This window comes from Rhamphochromis longiceps, linkage group LG16, assembly GCF_057381845.1.
Source record: "Rhamphochromis longiceps isolate RC_006_pf linkage group LG16, R_longiceps_female_GT1.1, whole genome shotgun sequence".
Lineage (NCBI taxonomy): Eukaryota > Metazoa > Chordata > Actinopteri > Cichliformes > Cichlidae > Rhamphochromis > Rhamphochromis longiceps.
Genome location: NC_140572.1, coordinates 34,432,062 through 34,450,101, shown reverse-complemented (window position 1 = coordinate 34,450,101; position 18,040 = coordinate 34,432,062). Strand labels below are relative to the sequence as shown.

The following is an 18,040-nucleotide window of genomic DNA, read 5'->3' as shown; positions in this document are numbered from 1 at the left end:
ATCAGAAAAGATAAAAATAAAAACTAGATTCTAGAAAAATGTCTTAATTTTAGTCTTTTAGCGTTACTTCATGTCGTGTTGTGCTGTATTCTAAAACCTTGTAAATTTTGCCTCCCGTAAATCATTCAGTATTTATATTGCATCAGCTGGCTATAGCATTGCCTCAAAATGCTTTATATTAAAAGGTAAAGATCCTGCAATACTCGAGAGAGTCTTCTATAAGAAGACACATCCTCCTCTGTCACACCAACCCTCTGCATGTCCTCCTTCACTACATCCATGAACCTCTGGATGAAGCTCCGTCTTCAACATCCTTTGCCCAATATATTGTTGCTGAAATTTGAAATAAATTAAGGCGCACACAGCCAGGCTGTCTTTATGAGTTTCATTACTTTTGTTAAGCGGTCAAACAGCACAGGCAATGTGACAGTAGCCTGCATCTTTATAGAGACGGGTTATCTCTCTGCCATGGTCACAGAATACTTTGTGTAATAAAAAAATAACTCGTACATCAACATGTGATATATCTGGAAAATAGCAAAGCTCCGATATTGTCAGGTCAGCTAATCTTAACACCATCAAACCAACTTAACACCTTCAACTCAAAAACATAACCTCTTTTTCTAAAGTTGCTGTGTTTACATGTGCAGCAGATTACCTAGATGTTAAAAAAACAGTTATAACTGGGATGTAGTGGGATCTTGATGTACACACAGCAGCAGTGCGTGAAAACACACACTCTCCATGGGACTACATAGTAGGATTGTATTTCATGTCTTACCAGAAACTTAAACAGCACGTCCTCAAGTGCGCAGATGCTTGCTCTCTCTATTATTTTTTTTTAACAGCACAGTTTCCAACCTAATAGCTCACGTAGAAAAGCTTAGATCTTGTTATGTAGGGAACACTCCCTGCTAACATGTCTCCCATTCACAGCCAGAGCAACTTTGCAGCTGCTTATCGTGATAACTTGCAATAAAGCCTATGAGACTGTAAATAAATTACAACCATTCCCATGTCTTAAAATCCAATCTTAATGGCTTTGTAATTCAAAATTTTCCCTGGTGAATTTCTTAAAAAAAGAGAGACAGAAAATCTAACCCTCATGCATGTTTAAAAAAAGATTAGATGCAGAATTTTCCACTAGATGGAGCCAAAAATGTGATTTGTGCATCTCTGGATATATCTGTCTGTGCTGTAATTTCCTGGTTTCTAACCCTCTGACCAATATGTGTGTGTTTCTTCAGGTGAAGACATGGCGCATGAACATGTTTACCATCACCCAGCTGGCATGCATCGTGGCTCTGTGGGTAGTGAAGTCTACTGCGGCCTCCCTGGCGTTCCCCTTCGTCCTCATCATGACGGTGCCGCTGCGACGCCTCATCCTCTCCAGGATCTTCGAGGAGCGTGAGCTCCAGGCGGTAAGTTTAGGTAGCAGAGGCTTTCCGAGAATGTTTGCCACAATCATCCGATCCCACATAGCCTCGAGATACTTACTGTATACGGCAAATTTAAAATTCAGCGGACGTTTGCATGTTTTTATATCGGTCTAATACTGACTTGCAGGGCTTGAAACAAATTTGACCCCTGACAGTTCTGATGATTATTTTTGCCCCTGTGATCATTTCATCCAAATCATTTCAAGACATACGCAGATATTGCTTTTTGCTTTTGGGTTTCATGTTTTCTTGGACAGATCCACCTAAACCCATACATGTCATCACTGTCAAATTAAAACCTTCCATTTCCTAAATGTCATCTTTTTAAGAGCAAGAAAATAAGCTTATTCTTAACATGACCACCGTTCATGTGTTCTCATGAACCCTCTGCGCTGCAGAATTGCCCCAAACCACCTAAAGGACTGGTAAAAGTTGAAAATTGCCAAAGCTGAACCTCCTTGACGTCAAATCCTCCACTCCCTCGAACCTTCACCCTTGTATGAACTCCATAATAAATGTTCCTGTTTCACATTCTTTGCTTTGCTTTTCTGCACTATAGACAATTGGTAAACCAAAGAAAGTCAAAGGGGAAAAATGGCCTTGTAGCTCTGGTTTGTCTCATGTTCACATTAGTGGATGAAATAATGTGAACCTGAGGGAAAGTCATTCCTAGAAAAACTTCTAATGATCCATGTATGGGAAATACAAATTTAAAAAAACAAAACAAAAAAGAAAACTACTAAGTACATGATTTGGACCTTTGCTAGTCAAGATTGACACATACCATCAATGATTTTCTACAATAATTCCATAAATATAACCTAAATCCCAAAAAAGTGGAAACAGTTTGTAAAATGTTAATAAAAACAGAATGCAGCGATCTGCAGATCTCATAAATAAATCCATATTTTCTTCACATGGGAATATAAAAAAAACATATCAAAGGTTTACATTTTCCTGTGTTGCTGCATTTTCTTGCTTCCAGAAAAATACTAGCTCAGTCTGAATCTGACACATCTCAAAAACGATGGGACAAAGGCAACAAAAAACTGGGAAAGTAAGTGGCACTAAAAAGAAACAGCTGGAGGAACATTTTGCAAGTAATTAGGTTAACTGGCAACTGGTCGGTTACATGACTGAATAAAAGGGAATTGTGGAACACTCTCAGAATAATATTCCTCAGTGTAAAATTGTGAAGCCATATGCAAACATGATCCAGAAACACGCTTCTCTGGGCCAAGGCTCATTTAAAATGGACTGAGGCAAAGTGGGAAACTGTTCTGTGGTCAGACGAATCAAGATTTGAAATTCTTTTTGGACAACATAGATGCTGCATCCTCTGAACTAAAGTGGAGAGGGAACCTCTGGCTGGTTATTGGTTCAAAAGCCTGCATTTCCGATTCTAGGGGGATGTATGAGTGCCTTAGTTTGCACATCTGGAAAGTCACCATAGGGTATATACAACTTTTAGAGCAACTACACTACCATCCAGACAATGTCTTTTTGAGAAGGCCTTGCTTATTTCAGCAAGACAATGCTAAAGTGCATACTTCATACCTTTACAAGACCTTTCTGAAACATTTGGGACATGATGGAAAATACAACAAAGCAGGCCCAGGACTGTTAAGCAGCTAGAATCCTCTATCAGACAAGAATGAGACAACATTCCTTTCCCAAAAGTCCAGCATCTGCTCTCCTGAGTTCATTTACAGACTGATGTAAAAAGACGATGAGACGCTACAAAGTGGTAAACATGTACCTGTCCCAACTTTCTCGAGATATATTGCTGCCATCAAACTCAAAATGACCGTATGACCTTGAAATGGTCATTTTTTTCTCAATTTAAACATTTGTATTTTTTCTGTGTTCTATAGTTCACAAAATATGGGTTTGAGATTTGCAGATCATTGCGTTTTCTATGTAGTTAAAATTACAGCATTCCAATGTCTTTTTTGTTTTTTTTGAACTGGGGATTGCAATTGTTTCACGAATGTTCTTCTTGTTACCACATTTTCCAATAACGACCTATAACTCAGTTCTAAACTGTATATAAAGAAAAAGAATAAAATAAAAATAAAAGCAGACGTTTTAAAAAATGTCTTACTTTTGTCTGTATGTTAAACATAATTTGAAAGCCTGCACCTGTGATGCTAAATTGGCTAATGCAGATTAACACAGAAAATTAGATAGACATTACTGTAGTCTGCTTCTTCAAGATTTGGTGACTTTTAAACAGTCAGGCTAGCTTTTTCCATCTGTTTCTGTCTTTGTGTTTAATTTAGGTTAAGTTGCTGCCCGTTGCTATTTGAACTCGCTAAAAAGTCAATAATAGCTGAGCAGTGGTAAACCTTGAAAAAGTTATACGCAAACCAGAAACCTTCAGATTAAAAGTTGTGCCTCGCCACCGCAGCCAACAATTATCAAAAGATGCAGCTTTTATTTTAAAGGTTAATGTTTTCTGTTTCCAGAAAACAGTTTGTGTCACGCTTTTCCTAATTTCACCATTGCTAGCAGAGTACCTAGCGGCAGCAAATGCCATCAACCTTCAGCAACCACTTGCCAAGTGGTCAGGGAATACATGACTGGCAGATGGTTGCCGGCTGGTCTCTTGGGCTCTGTGCTAAAGCCTTAGCTTGCGAAAAGCAGCCTATTTTTTTTCAGGCATTGATCTTAGAGGCACTAATTGCTGTGTATAATTAACAGAGTACTGCTCAGTCAAAATGCATGCATTGCTGTATTTAAATTATGAATAAACAATGATGGTGTCAGTGTGCTAGTTTATTCCACAGCATTGTTTTAATTGGCAGCGCTAAACTATGCTTAATTTGTCCAGAATGAACATTAAATGAAAATAATAAGGTATTTCAACCCTTTGCAGCTGGATTGTGATGAAGATTCGCCCAACTTTGATGAAGATGGACGAGATGAGTACAATGAGATCCACATGCTTGTATAAATTTAAGCTGGAACCAGCTAAAAGGATCACCTACACCCTGCAGGTCTGACCGATCGGAGGAAGCAAATCTTGGAAACCTCATTGTCTCTGGATAGCAAGAGGAGCTTCTGCAATGGTGTTTGTAAAATATACAGAATCTATAGCTGGATAAGCACTTTTTACCTTTATTTAATCCATTTTTTTAAAAGCACATCTAATGTTAGATCTTTGTGGTGGTGTCGATGTCTTAACCCTGACAGAAATAGCTCTGAATGCATACCTGAAGTGGACTATACCAAATCTAGCAGCATGATGTCTCCCTTTAATTAGTCTGCAGGTTCTGGGCATAAGTGCAATGATAGTGGGGACCTTTAGGACTGCAGCAGGCTTGATTAATTCAGGCTTATTTTGGGACTGATCTGTGAGAAAGGAAAGATTTTCTTTAATGAGGAGAGGATTTCAATCAAACTTAATAATGTTTTCAGATGAACTTTCTCTAAATGTAAAGCCTTCAATTGGTTTTACTGCCTCTGTTGTTAAACTGCCTTTTTCCTTTGTATTACTGCCTTTGTCTATAGGTTGCAATGGTGTGCAAACAAGGAGTTAAGTCAGTCCTTTTCCTTTCTGTACAGACTTGTAGGAAAAAAAGGTCACGTTTCTCTGCCAACCCAGCTCCCTGGCACAAGTCCTCATCTCTAAATGTAGTCTCCCGTGAATCCAAAATCCCCTAGAGACTGTGCCTCTTCATGGGCTGCCACTGTACTTTTTTTAAGGTGATTAATGCCCTCCACTGATCCCATTATTATGACCTTGGATGTATAAGTAAATAGCTAACATGGTCTAAACCTATTTTTCTACTTTGTTGTATCTATTTATTTTGTGACCTTTTGGACTTAACGCTATACCATGTTCTTAGTGGTATTTAGATTTCGGATAGCTTAAGCTACTGTTAGAGTTAGTGTAAAATATAAAGAACATTGTGTAGAGTGACACGTTAAAAACAGAAAAATGTGTCTTTATTTGAAGTATCTGTCAGTTTTTTGCTAAATTTGGTATATTTTTTAAGAGATGTCATGAATAATGCACTTGGCTAACACAGACACGATAGTACTGAAAATGTTGGGGAGCATTTAAACATTTGCAGGATGCATGAAGGTTGCATTGCACAGACTGACTGTGAGCTTGGGATTGTAATTTACCATCTATTTTTAGAGTTATCCTATATTGCAACGGACACCTGCTGCTTCAATAGGTACACCTGTTCATCTCTTTGTTATCGCAAATCTAATCAGTCAATCGTACTGCAGCAACTGCAGTAATGTATGTATGCATATAGACAGGTCAAGATGACTTCTTGAAATTTGTCCAAGCATCACATTTGGGAAGAAAGATGTTTTTAAGTGACTTTAAATGTGACATGGTAGTTGGTGATAGGCAGTCTGGTCCGAGTATTTCCGAAACTGCTGATTTGCTAGGATTTTCCCACAAAACCATCTCAAGGGTTTACACAGAATGGTCTGAAAAAGACCATTCTGTTCTCTTTCTGGGTGAAAATGCATAGCTGATGCCAGAGGTCAGAGGAGATTCTGCTTTGAGCTGATAGGAAGGCAGCAGTAGCTAAATTAACTGCTCATTGCAGCCAAGGTATGCAGAAGAACATCTTGGAATGAACAGCATATTGAACCTTGAATCGGATGAGCTACAACAGCAGAAGACCAAAAACCTCAAAATCCCTCCGCCAGATCTCAAAAGGGGGTCCAACCTGGTACTACCTAAGGTGTACCTAATAAAGTGTAGTTTTGACACATGCACATTTTCAGAAGCCTTTCTTATTTCATGCTACACAGAAACACATAACAGCTGCTGTACATAAAACAACAAAAAGATAAAACTAATTCATTAATTAGTGTTGGAAATTGGTGTGATTTTACTATATTTGGCTCAATGGTCCATTTACGGTCAGCAATTAAAAGCTTAGGAACTGAAAGAAGAAGCTTCACATTTAGATGTTTTGAGGATATTCACTGTCTGGTTCACCAAACATTAGGATTATAAAGTTTATTCGTATTGATTTAAAATAGACGGGAGTTGTTGAATACAACAAAAAAAGTGAGCACATTGGGTTCTGGTCTTTTTCCATGTTTGCATTCGGTGGCTCCCTTGCTTTCATCACTGACACACTCGGGAAGCGTCAGCTGAGTCCTGGGGATTCTAACTGGGTGGATATCTGCAGAAAGTCAGCAATTGTCTGCTGTTTTTTCTTACAATATCTTGATGGCACACTCTTTGATCACATTCAGTGAAAGTGGAAAAGAACAGCAGAGATGATTGAACCCAAACCCAAATTCCTCACTCTGGGGGATGCTTGGCAAAAAGGTTAATTCAACATGAAAGTCTGTTTCTTTGCACTGTTACTACCAAAATGTATCTACTGCTAACATTTAGTCTATGAACCTTTTAAAAGAAAACAGTGCATAGTAAGTTAGGAGAGAGAGAGACTGCTTGGCAGCTGAAGAGGTTTCTATAAATTACTGGCAAACAAGGCCAAAACCCCACTATAAACATACTTTAAATGGTCAGCAATGTACTGTTATTCATCTTATTTCACATAACCATGCCCTATATTATGAGCCATGCAAAGATTCAGTCTCAGGGGAAACTGACCTTTGATCTGTAAATATTGCTCCCCAGCCTTTAGTTTGTTGCCTCTTTGTGTAAATAAAGCGGTCAAGGCAATCCGGCGCTTGCTATGTAAAAATCTATGGCTTACAGTCCCGGCTTTTATGTTGTACAATGTAGGAAAAAGAGGTCAAGTGCGTAGAATTATGTGTTTACTCCAGTGAAGTGACATAGAAGTTTAACGGTAAATGAATCTCTCTTTCCCCCCTAGATTGTTCTCTGTAGGCCTGCACTTGAAGCTCCACTTTGATGTGAAGCGTACACCTGCTGCAGTCTGTATTTAATTCTGCAGCTCCCCGAGTTAATGAGTAACACAATGTGCTTTGAATTAGCACTCTGTAGCAGTTTCATTTAAAATGGGCTGCGTTATTAATGGACCTTTTCAACCATGTGTTTATGTTTCAGGAGTTTACAGAGACTGGAATGGCAAACTGAGGGCAGAGACAGTGAGGTATTTTCTTCATTATACCCACCCCTATCCGTATTCGTGACATTATTGAATGTTTGCCTCTGACTGAGTGTGTTTTTAGGGGCAGGAACTTGATTTATGGAAGTTCACTAATGACACAACTATGAGTGGTCACCATGTTAGAAAGCGCACTGCCAAATAATTTTGCAAAAAAAATGAAAAAACTATTTTTGTTGTTGATGTTTTGGGGGGTTTTTTAACTCTTTTTTTTTTTTGTGTGACATTTATGTATTTTTTGTAACCTAGAATTATTCTAATATTGTATAAATTTAAAAAGTGTAAACTCTAGATTGCCCTGAGTAAGCAAGCATCCCTCATATTTTCTGCCTTACAGACAATTTTTTCAGTTTGTATTCATCTCATTTACAAGGACGACAGTTCATTTGAAATAATGAATACTGAAAAGAAATTTAGCAAGCAGCATTTGGATGGTATTGTGGCAAAAACAATGTGTAATGACCATTTTTAAACACCACGGCCAACCAAAGAATTATTGCTTCCTATGTCCATTTCTTTATAACCCCAATGTCCCAATCTTCCGCTGGCTTCTTCCAGCAGGCTAACACACCATGTCACAAAGCTCAAGTGATCTTAAACTAGAGTTCAGCTATCACTCTAATTGAGCACCTTTGGGATGCAGTGCAATGGGAGATGGTAGATGTGCAGCCAACAAATCTGCAGTAACTGTGCAAAGCTATGCTATCATGTCAGTCTGAACCAAAAATCTCAGAGGAATGTTTCCACCACCTATTTGAATCTGTGCAATGAAAGATTAGGCCAGCTCTGAAGGCAAAATTGGGTCCAACCTGTTAATAGCAAGGTGTACCTAATGAAGTGACCAGTAAGTGTATAGTTTTATTTAGAAAATGAAAAGCATTTATAAATCTTTTCAGGCAGACTAACATTGTTTAATAGTTTGTTGAAAGCTTACATTTGTTCTATGTCTAATAGTTTTGTCAATATTTAACTTCCATACCTAAAAAGCACACACTAATGTTAGTTGTACACAGAGCACTAAGTGCATTACTATGAGAGACTAAGAGTAGATGCTGTACAGCCAGCTGTGAGTGGCTGAGAACATGAGAATCAAAAGGGGGGTAAAGATTTTATTTTTTAAAGTAAAATGCCTTGTTGGTGCCATTAATAACTAAATATGCAGTGAAAGCTTTGATAGTTCATTTTTTAGCCAAAGTTGTTGTTTGTCAACAATGCTGTGCTGATTCGACCTGTGATGGTGAAAGAGGCTCTGAGGTGTATGCCCGATACAAGTGTGTGTGTGTGTGTGACACGAGCTGCTGTGTCTGTGGAGCCCACAGCCTAAAAAGAACCAGCAAACTTACCAAAACATCCTTTCAGTATTTACACAAGAGAAAAAGTGGAATTGTGGGTATTATTAAGATAAGAAAAGGTGTGGCGCTGCCTCTTGGTCCTGTCTGGTGTTGGATGTCAGAACACACGAGATGTAAAGAAAAATCGTTCTGGTCTTTCTGACCCTTAAAGAAAATTCTGTCATGTCAACGTTCTCACGTCACCTCATTTCGTCACCTTATGCCTCAGTGGTAGCAGGCCAGGCCACCCACCCAATTCTAAGACTTAGCTCTGTTATTTTTGAACCAAGACTAATCCACTGTCATCAGCTTGAGTGAAGACATCTGACAAGCTTGGGTCTTTAGCATATTGAATAGTGTACTCGGTTTGACTATATATAACGATAAATCAGATACATGTGAAACGAGATTAACTGCTACAAGGAAATGCAGTAATACTGATATTTTCTTAAGAGCAACAGAAATATGGTGGATGCTGAAGGAATGCCACTAATTTTTTTTCTTCTGTCTTTGGTATCAGATTTTCCTCATCTCCTGCTGTAAATTAAATACTATCTCCAGTATTATCCTTTTTTAATCTTCCTTTTTGTGGATAGTATTTTTTTATTCATAGAATAATAATACGTTCAGTTCAGTTCAGTGAGAAACACCTATGATTTTTAAGATTATGCTATTTGTTTATGCTGAAGTCACACTAGGGAAAACTAAATGAACCAGGTCTGGAAACCACTCACAGTCAGTTGTACTCTTCAAAGCAAATTTACTGAGTCCAGACGGTGATAAAAGAGCACTAAGACAGAGTGAGTAGGATGTGGTTTTACCTGTGCAAAATGACGCAAGCACTCTGCAGCCTTGTTTTTAATAGAGGAATGTAATCGGGATACAAGCAGCCGGCAACCACTTGAGTCGAGTCCCGTATTGCAAGGAGTTGTCACAGTCGAGTTGCACTCATCTGCACAGACCGACTCTTTCTGTGCTTACAAAATACGCAATGATTATTTGAAAACCTTTGCCAGTCTGAGAGTGATTACAGTGAGTCCCATTCCCACCACGAATAAGTTGTCTCCACTTGGCAACCTGTGCAACTGCCTTCCAGTTGAAAGTGGTCGCCCAGAGGTTGAGGGCGTCACCCACTCAACCTCTGGGTGACCAGTTGGTCGACACCAGTAGTTGCACTTGGTCTTTGACAGCAACAAAGTTCCATGAAATCACATCAACCACCAGTTTTTTTTTTAATCATAAGGACTGTTTTTACTCTAGTGTGACTGATCCACGAAAGACAAAACGACTATACGTTTCTCCCAGCACGGTGTAAGCTGCATTTAGCAAGGTTTTAATAAGAGCCAGACCAAAGAACTCTACAACACACAACAGCTAGCGAGTCTCATGATCAGCGGGGTCAGCAGTTAATTGGGACTCCCTGTTATGCACAAGGTGTGTTTTTGGTGGCAAGATTACCTGCTGACAATTAATGGTCCCGTTTTAGAGACCCGCATTAGCAAATTTCGCTTAAATCTGCTTATTAGAGTTAGGCGCTACTTGGTAACTTTACCTGCATGTTGGGGAACAAGGAGTTTGAAGTGGCACTTATTTAATTAACCGGGTGCATCAGGTAACAAATACCAAAAAACACCTTGTGCATAAATGATGCTAGAGTCTTATTAGACATAATATCACCAATTGGCACTCCTGGATCTGAACAGTCTCTAGTTTACCCACCGATTCTTGAGAAAATTCCCCTTTGGCTTAAAAAATTCAACTTGCTTTCTGTTTTTTTGCTGGGCAACTGATCCTCAGTCAGATTAAGAACGCTAGCATCCTTTGCAGATTACAAGGAACCATAAAATTGTTCAAGTATTGAAATCCCCCCAAAACACCTAATGGATCTTTACATTGTTTTACTGACACAGTTTTCTGCATGAGCTCTGCACAACAGTCCTTTTAAGTAGTAATTGGATGAAAAAATAATTAAATGCAGTATGTTTGCATCTGTAGATGACACTTAGGTCATGTGAATACTTTAATAGCAGGTCTGTCTTGCTATGGCTACAAAGAGGTTTTCAAAAAACTGTAAAGCATTATTTTTTTGTCTGAAATAAATATTTATTATGTGTTTCAAATACAAATGGTATTGTTTTTATTTCTGTCAACATAAAAATGATTACAGTATAAACCAGATTACTTCTGCCACACATGGAAGAATAATGGAAGTGAAGAACATTCATTAGGTAAGTGCTCAGTGTATGTTCATTTTACAGACTGTATAATGTGATAAATATGTACTGCATATTTACCAAACAAGTCACAGAGAAATACAGTGTTTGACCTTTGCAGGGAAAAATCACTACAACAATAAAATGGTTACATTTTCATAGATTTCCTCCAGTTGTGTTCATATTTGTTTATGGAGGGTAATATTCAAAACAATGTTATTTTATAAATAGTAAAATATCTCCTATAATTTTACAGTTGGATGACAAAATCCTGTAAAATGTTGTTTTCTGTGCATTATGGTTTTGGAACTCAAACATAAAAAACATAGCTTTGTAGATTTAGCCAATGTCCCCCTCAAGACTGCCTTTGTGGGACCTCGGGACGGCTTCCAGCACTTGTAATTAGTCTGGCTCACTCTATACAGGTCATAATGATGATTTATAAAACGAAAAAACATTTTAGAAATTCAATTTTTGGTGAAAAAAATAAAAACTGTTCAAGTGCAGAGGCAGCACATAAGGTCAAGAGTGTCTTTTGTAAAAATCTGAGGTGTCTCATGAGAGCATTTGTCAAAAAGGACCTGACCTGTAGTGGATGCTTTGTGTGCTGACACTATGAAAGCCACATACCAACACTATGATGGTGACTGGAGATAATGTCAGTCACTAGTCACTAGATGTTGTTCTCTGACATTCTTCTCGAAATATTAAATTTAAGGCTGGAAGTGTTGTTGTTTTAACAAAAGGGAGGACATACAAGTGATCAGAGGAGGAGTTCCAGAGAGAGATCGGAAAACAGCCAGAGCGCTGGAAATGGTGCAGAGGTGCACAGGGATCCTGAAGGGGACAGGGGAATATTTAAAACAGGTGAGATTTTTGCTTTGTTCCACCAAACGTGACCTTTGGGGGATTTGCAGTCATTGTTGCTCAATTTACGACACCCGTTTATAAGCTCCCCTGCAATTTGTCTGCTTGGATAAATACATTTAGGTCCAAAAGAGTCTCAGTTGTACAGTTGTCCTCTCCGTTGCAGTCTTTTGGATCATGAAACTCTTTGTGAACAGCCCAAGATACTTATCCAACCAAACTTAAGTAGTCAGGCGTTTTCACTACTTCATTGAATAGAAAATGTATTTTCTGATTTATGTAAAATGATTCTTTATTAGCTTGAAGTGTCTTCTTCCAGGATGAATTTCCTGAATCTCTGCAACAGAGGTAGCAAGCACAGTTAGCACTGTCAGAACACTGGCTAAAAAAATATTCCAATTTTCCTTCGCTGGGTATTTATGTGTCCCTGGGGGCGATGTGAACACACAGAAGAGGCAGAAAAAGTGTGACAATAATACACGGTGCTATTAACATGATGAGAGTGAAGAGTGGGGGGTCACGAACGTATCCACATAGCGAAAAGTACGTCTGGTGGACCTCCAAGTAAATCTCATCTACCAAAAATCCATAACCCCAACACCGAGTTTTCTTAGCCCAGTCTTCCACACATGTCATCAATTTGTTGTAGTTGCTGCAGAGAAAGAGAGTGAGACTAAAGTCAAGTTGACCCAAAATTACTCAGGCGCTAAAGAATTTCACTTGTAACATTTTTAGGGTGTGTGAAATATGTGCAGCATGAATCTGTAGGCTGAGAATCAGATTCCACGTCAGCACATTCGACATTATTCATACATGTAGCTTTAAGAGTTGGGTCTTAGTCTGCTCGGTGAATCCTTGGAAACCACAAGTCACTAGGGAAAAAGTTATTTTCCACGATTGCAGATTGCTGCAGTCGCCTGTAGCTTTCATAAAACACGCCACCTTTTCATAAAAAGGTTCACTGCTGCTCAGTAGTTGGTAAGTATTTGCACACAAGTCTGTGTCTTCCATGCAAACGGCAGGCAATGGCAACAATCTGCTAGTGACCAAAGTAATCACATGGAAGTTTTTGGTGCAGTAGCATTTTTGCAACCATTTTCACCTAGCGACTAGCAGAGGGATACACATTGTGGTTGTCAGAGGGTCACCGATCAGTCTCTCCACCTGGGTGACTGAGGCCTTAACATTTCAGCTTCCTGTTTCCCGTTTAGCTAACAGTATTGCCAGGCAACAGAGCTGTTATGTGTGTTCTACTGACCACAACACACCCAACTGTCTGCAAACAGACCTTCATTTCATGGGATAACTGAGTAAAGACTTATTAATAAATTAAAAGATCAGGTATGCATGAATTATTTATTTGGCATCATCAGGACAGACCAACCCTCTTTCAGAACCCACCATTAATGCATTTTAAATGGGTCATCAGCACATTTTCATTTATCATTAGGGGAAAATCAGCCATAAGATACCAAATAATATAAACATTGTTTATTTCTTGCAAATGCACTATTAAAATATCCTGATGCCAGTGAAATGTACAGGTGCACTGGTTCAAAAAATGGGAACACATGACTGTGCTGAGTAGGATGTAGCATGAACAAACAACAGCAGATGAATAGAAGCCATGCTTTTTGCCTCAGTTCACCTGGCATGATCATAGATCCATGTCACACAGTTGCATTGCACTTATAGGCGCCTTGTTTATAGGCGCACAAAGCCAAAAACATCAACAGCCTGAGTGTCTTCAAGATTTTTATAAATGGAGAAATCACCCGCTGATGTTTAGGCAGCAGCTTACATTTCAAGTTTAAGCATTAATTTGTCACGTCCTCGGGGCAGAGAAGCAACCGTAGCCTCTCTAAACAAACATAAATCTCGCAACCAGATGTCGCTGCAAAATTTTAGTGTGGAAAAATTCCACCGAGGCTCAATTGAACCTGACAGCCAGAAGCCTGCTCAACAAGCAAGGCTCCTTGTGACGATGGACACTCCACCCTTACACACCATTTAAACTCTACGGTACCTCATCTCCCAAATTATGCTGACAGTAAAATATGGATTATTACAGTCATAATTAAAGTCCACTGCCATCCACTCCAGGTAGCACGGCAAAGACTAAAGTCTCCAGAAACAACTGCTGTCTGGAAATATGAGCCCAAGAGCAATGGTCTCACATGTTTTCATTAGAATATGAGTAATTAAAACTTCGACCGGCATCAAATGTAATGAGGAGACTGGAAAGCATCTGATTTTCCCATGACTAAAGGTTATTATACGTCTTTACTGAAAAGGCAGTAAAAAGAAGTGTCTGTATTTCATTGTAGAGTTCAATGAGTGAAAACACAGGAAGGCTGGATCTTTATCCAGCCTTCCTGTGTTTTCACTCATGTTGAGCTCAGCACAGACTCATGCATTAATGCTTGGTTAATCACACACCACTCATTCAAGTCTTGGAAACTCATGGGAGCCTCTTGTCCAGTTAAATATAACTCATTTGTCTCTCTTATATAAACACACAGAAAAAAAACCCCGACAACTTTATATTAGCTAAATTTAAAAAATAAACAAATGAAGAAGAAAAGAAGAGCCTAACATTTACCTTTGAACCATAGGCCACGGGCACATGTTCTGATAGTCACTTGTCTCCATGCTTTTGTTGAAATCCAACAGGCAGTTGTCAACATTGATGTCAAACAGGTCCTCGTTGCATGGTGGACGGACAGCTTCTGCTGTGATTCCTGAAGAAAATGACATTGCACAACATAGGCGAGAGTCAGCACTGCTGACTCAATTCAGGATAGCGCATATTAATGTTAGAAACACCACTGTTTGCCTGTTCATTTTTTTTGTAATAATTTGGATTCAAATTGGCTTTCAGTTAAATGTAATGAAGGGTTCTTGTGAATTAGAAGATGTATCAGGCCTGGATATATCTTGTAATTCCCCAATTTGAAAACATAAACGTAAAAATCTTCCATCTTCAGCTTTTCAGGGTCTCTATATTTATATTTATTTATTTAAATTATATTTATAGTTCATGTGGTGTCCATAAAGGAAACTTCATTCACACCCCTTTTTTATATGACAAATAATTCTGTCTTCACTGAATCTTGCAAATATATGCATGCAGATGAAATGAATGAAATATTCTAGCTGAAAATCTTTTCTGATGTTGTGTAATTTGTTGAAAATCACACAAAACGAAAGGTACAACTGCCATATGAGTATAATGATAAATAATATTGCATGCAGTGAATGCTGCTGGTTTAATTGTGCCCCCTTTACTCTTTCACTTTGCAAACTGTAGCCAAATATGTGTTGATAGACCATGCAGTAAAACTGAAATATATTATTAGCTCCATTAGCTCCCTTTGCCCTTCAGTGTGACTCCAACATTGCTACAAGCAGCTACATCTAATGCATGTTTGTGGAGCATATTAACATTATTAGAACTCATTGAACTTCCAGATGCTTTTATTTGTCCCTGTGAGACATCTCCACCCCCAACCCAGCCACCCGAGGTTCTCCTTTGCCGGCCCATTTAAAAAAAAAAACCTGGAAACGCTCCCATTTTCCTGTTGTGAATAACTGCTGTTTTGTCTGTCTTGATACATTTAGCTATAAAAACTTTAAAAAAAAAAAGATTCCTCTAACCCAAATATACCTTTTAAGTTCTCATTTTTGGTCTGCAATGATTGTGTGATTGACTACACTTACCTGCGCAGATGAAGAAGATTGCCAGCAGGTAAGCAGTCAGCATGATCTATTAAAAGATTGTTATGAGAATTCATTAATACACCGAACAACCACTGGTTTACATCCTCAGCATGCACAGAGTGCAGGTGTTTTCAAACTTCCTTGATGGAGCCATCTGCACCAGCGTGACACTTCTCACTTTTTTTGCAGCAAAGTCTCCGACCACCTTGGCTCCTTCACGTTATCAGGCACCTTTACACAGACCAACAGTCTTGTTGTCTCTGGCTCGTATCGAGTCCCCTGAGGAAGTCCAAGTTGTGAAAGAAGGGGTATTTGGTTACACGGTTCCTGTGTAGCTTACTTGCAGCTTCTGAAGATCACACAGTGGCTTAAGGGCTGTTGACAGCACTCATAAGACAGGTAGTGTTCCTGACACTGCAGTGGTTTTGACATTTTTTAGGTGGTGGGTCATCTACACTTGTTAGTTGTGGTTTGCTTCTGATAAGTGATCCATTTCCTTTCTCCCACATTTTGTTTTCCTCCCCGCTGTCTGTCAGGGCCTTGGGGTCACGGTCCCATAAATCCCACCATTCAGCAACTGTGCAAACAGACTGGGTTTTCCTTTTCAACGTTTTTTACGAGATTATTTTTTAGGACCAATTTGCTTCATGCAGTTGAAATGACTGCTGACAAAGTAGTGATAAGCTAAAATAACATTAATAATGCAAGATGGTTTTCAAATGGGGATTTTGTAACAATGTGCCTACTGTGCATGTGTGTTTTTGCTAGTAGGGATAGTCAGATCACTCCTCAGCTCCCTACAAACCTAAATTCTCCATTCTGTTTTTATTCTGTTAATTTGTCTTGTTGAGCTTTACAAAATGACACTTTCTCCAGTTTTGTTTTCTCTGCTTCCTCCCCTCACTGGAGTATTAATTCCTTGAAATGCACATAATGGTTTCCACATTTGACATTTCTTGTATTTTCTAGTTATGATGCACAATAACAAAGACAAAGAAAAGAGACCCTTTCCTATTTTGTCAGTCTGCATTTAAAAGGTAGATATACATTTAACATTTAAGGTTCCAACTTTCACCTCAATCCCAAGCATACACCTTGAAAGAAAAAAGGATGTGTATGAAGACATGATGTCCATCTGCTTCCTGGACATTCCCACAAACTAATGAATTTATCTCGTGGGAGGAAAAAGTGAAAACAGATGTTGCCATGGAATGTTGAAAAGCATTTTCTTCTCTTTGTATTTTCCTCTCTTATGTGCACATGTGATGTTTGTCCCTCTATAAAAGCACATATACTGTCAGTGATGTAAATGCACGAATTGTTATATTGCAGTTGGTTTTACAACCTATGCGGCGATCCATCCAGCCAACACTTGTAAATCATTTTACGAAACCCAAAACCTATAAAGATAAAAAGTTCTACAGTCACGTACCTCTGTTGTTAACCAGCTGTCGTAGATCCCTGGTGAAAGCGGAACCTGTTGAAGATGCTGCCGATTGTTTACCAGCCAGCTATTAGACGCACGACTTCTCACACAAAGCTTCTGTAGTGATCTGGTGCTGTTTCTTATCGGTGGAACTCGGAGCTAATTGGATTGTGCAACAGAAATGAACAGCCTGCTCCCTTTCCCAGACCAAGCCTGCCTGTTCCCATGCTACCCAAAGGCGTGTTCCAGTCAGAGCCCCCCTAGAGAGACTTTAGCAAAACTCTAAGAGTCAAGAAGCCAGCGCACAGGCACCACAGACACATATTTAACGTAAATGTTTATGCTTTGTGTTAAATCATATTCTTATCCAGCTTCCCAGCAGTGGAAGATGGGGTGGGGTAGGAATTAAGGGGTGGGTTTGTGTGTGCAAAGTCAGCACACACAAACTGAAAGAGACTCACAATCAGAGGAAATTTGTTATTTCCAACTCCAACACACCCCAAGCTTTATGCTTGGGATCTGTTAGTTTTAACTCTGCTTAGAGCTGCCTTTAGATCCCCAATCTAGAGCCAAATTTATAGTTTACCTCTGCTATTTCAAAATGGTTCCTACATTATGTTTTTATGAAGACCCTGATGAAGGCCACAATGCTCAACGCTTCAGTAAAACAGTAACGCTGCTTTATATACCACTAAGTGTTCTACACTCTTCAGACTTTCCTCTCCTTGGCATCTTGGAAGCAGGTGAAGTTCATCCCTGCACTGTCTCTGTTTTTTTAAATTTTTCTTCCCATAAAATTACCCCAACTTTTCCAGCATAATGCTACGTAACGTGTTCAGTGCTCAAACCTGTTGAAATATAAGCTGGTTCTCAAAAGGCAGCAAGACAGAACTGGCTGCACACCACGTGATGATTAAATGGAAAAGAAGTATGAGAACCCTGCACTGGCAAGACATACATCTTC

At 39.0% G+C, this 18,040-nt stretch overlaps 2 protein-coding genes across 3 annotated transcripts in view; one reads left to right on the top strand and one right to left on the bottom strand.

The window, feature by feature from the left end:
* The window catches only part of slc4a3 (solute carrier family 4 member 3), a 51,553-nt gene extending 43,060 nt beyond the window's left edge, over nucleotides 1-8,493 (top strand). The window contains exons 21-22 of the mRNA XM_085383591.1: nucleotides 1,248-1,421; nucleotides 4,318-8,493. Of these exons, the coding sequence (XP_085239717.1) occupies nucleotides 1,248-1,421; nucleotides 4,318-4,395 (252 nt within the window). The 3' untranslated portion in view covers nucleotides 4,396-8,493. The remainder of the gene's footprint in view (nucleotides 1-1,247; nucleotides 1,422-4,317) is intronic.
* Nucleotides 8,494-12,139: 3,646 nt separating this feature from the next.
* LOC146651549 (receptor activity-modifying protein 1) lies at nucleotides 12,140-17,294 on the bottom strand. Of its 2 annotated transcripts, XM_085384685.1 has the most exons (5): nucleotides 17,083-17,294; nucleotides 15,829-15,929; nucleotides 15,651-15,696; nucleotides 14,533-14,671; nucleotides 12,140-12,582 (listed from the first exon to the last, which is right to left on the bottom strand). In XM_085384685.1, exons 3-5 carry the CDS (start codon nucleotides 15,691-15,693, stop codon nucleotides 12,348-12,350), a joined length of 417 nt encoding a protein of 138 aa, XP_085240811.1. In that variant the 5' UTR covers nucleotides 15,694-15,696; nucleotides 15,829-15,929; nucleotides 17,083-17,294; the 3' UTR covers nucleotides 12,140-12,347. The 2 variants fall into 2 exon arrangements, with proteins under 2 accessions (XP_085240811.1, XP_085240810.1); XM_085384684.1 differs by lacking the exon at nucleotides 15,829-15,929.
* Between the last annotated feature and the right edge of the window lie 746 nt (nucleotides 17,295-18,040).

Coding starts and splice junctions, on each gene's coding strand:
- LOC146651549 (XM_085384685.1), bottom strand. CDS start 15,693: ATGCTGACTGCTTACCTGCTGGCAATCTTCTTCATCTGCGCAG. Junction 14,672..15,650: donor AATCTTCTTCATCTGCGCAG/GTAAGTGTAGTC, acceptor CATTTTCTTCAG/GAATCACAGCAGAAGCTGTC. Junction 12,583..14,532: donor CCGTGGCCTATGGTTCAAAG/GTAAATGTTAGG, acceptor CTTTCTCTGCAG/CAACTACAACAAATTGATGA.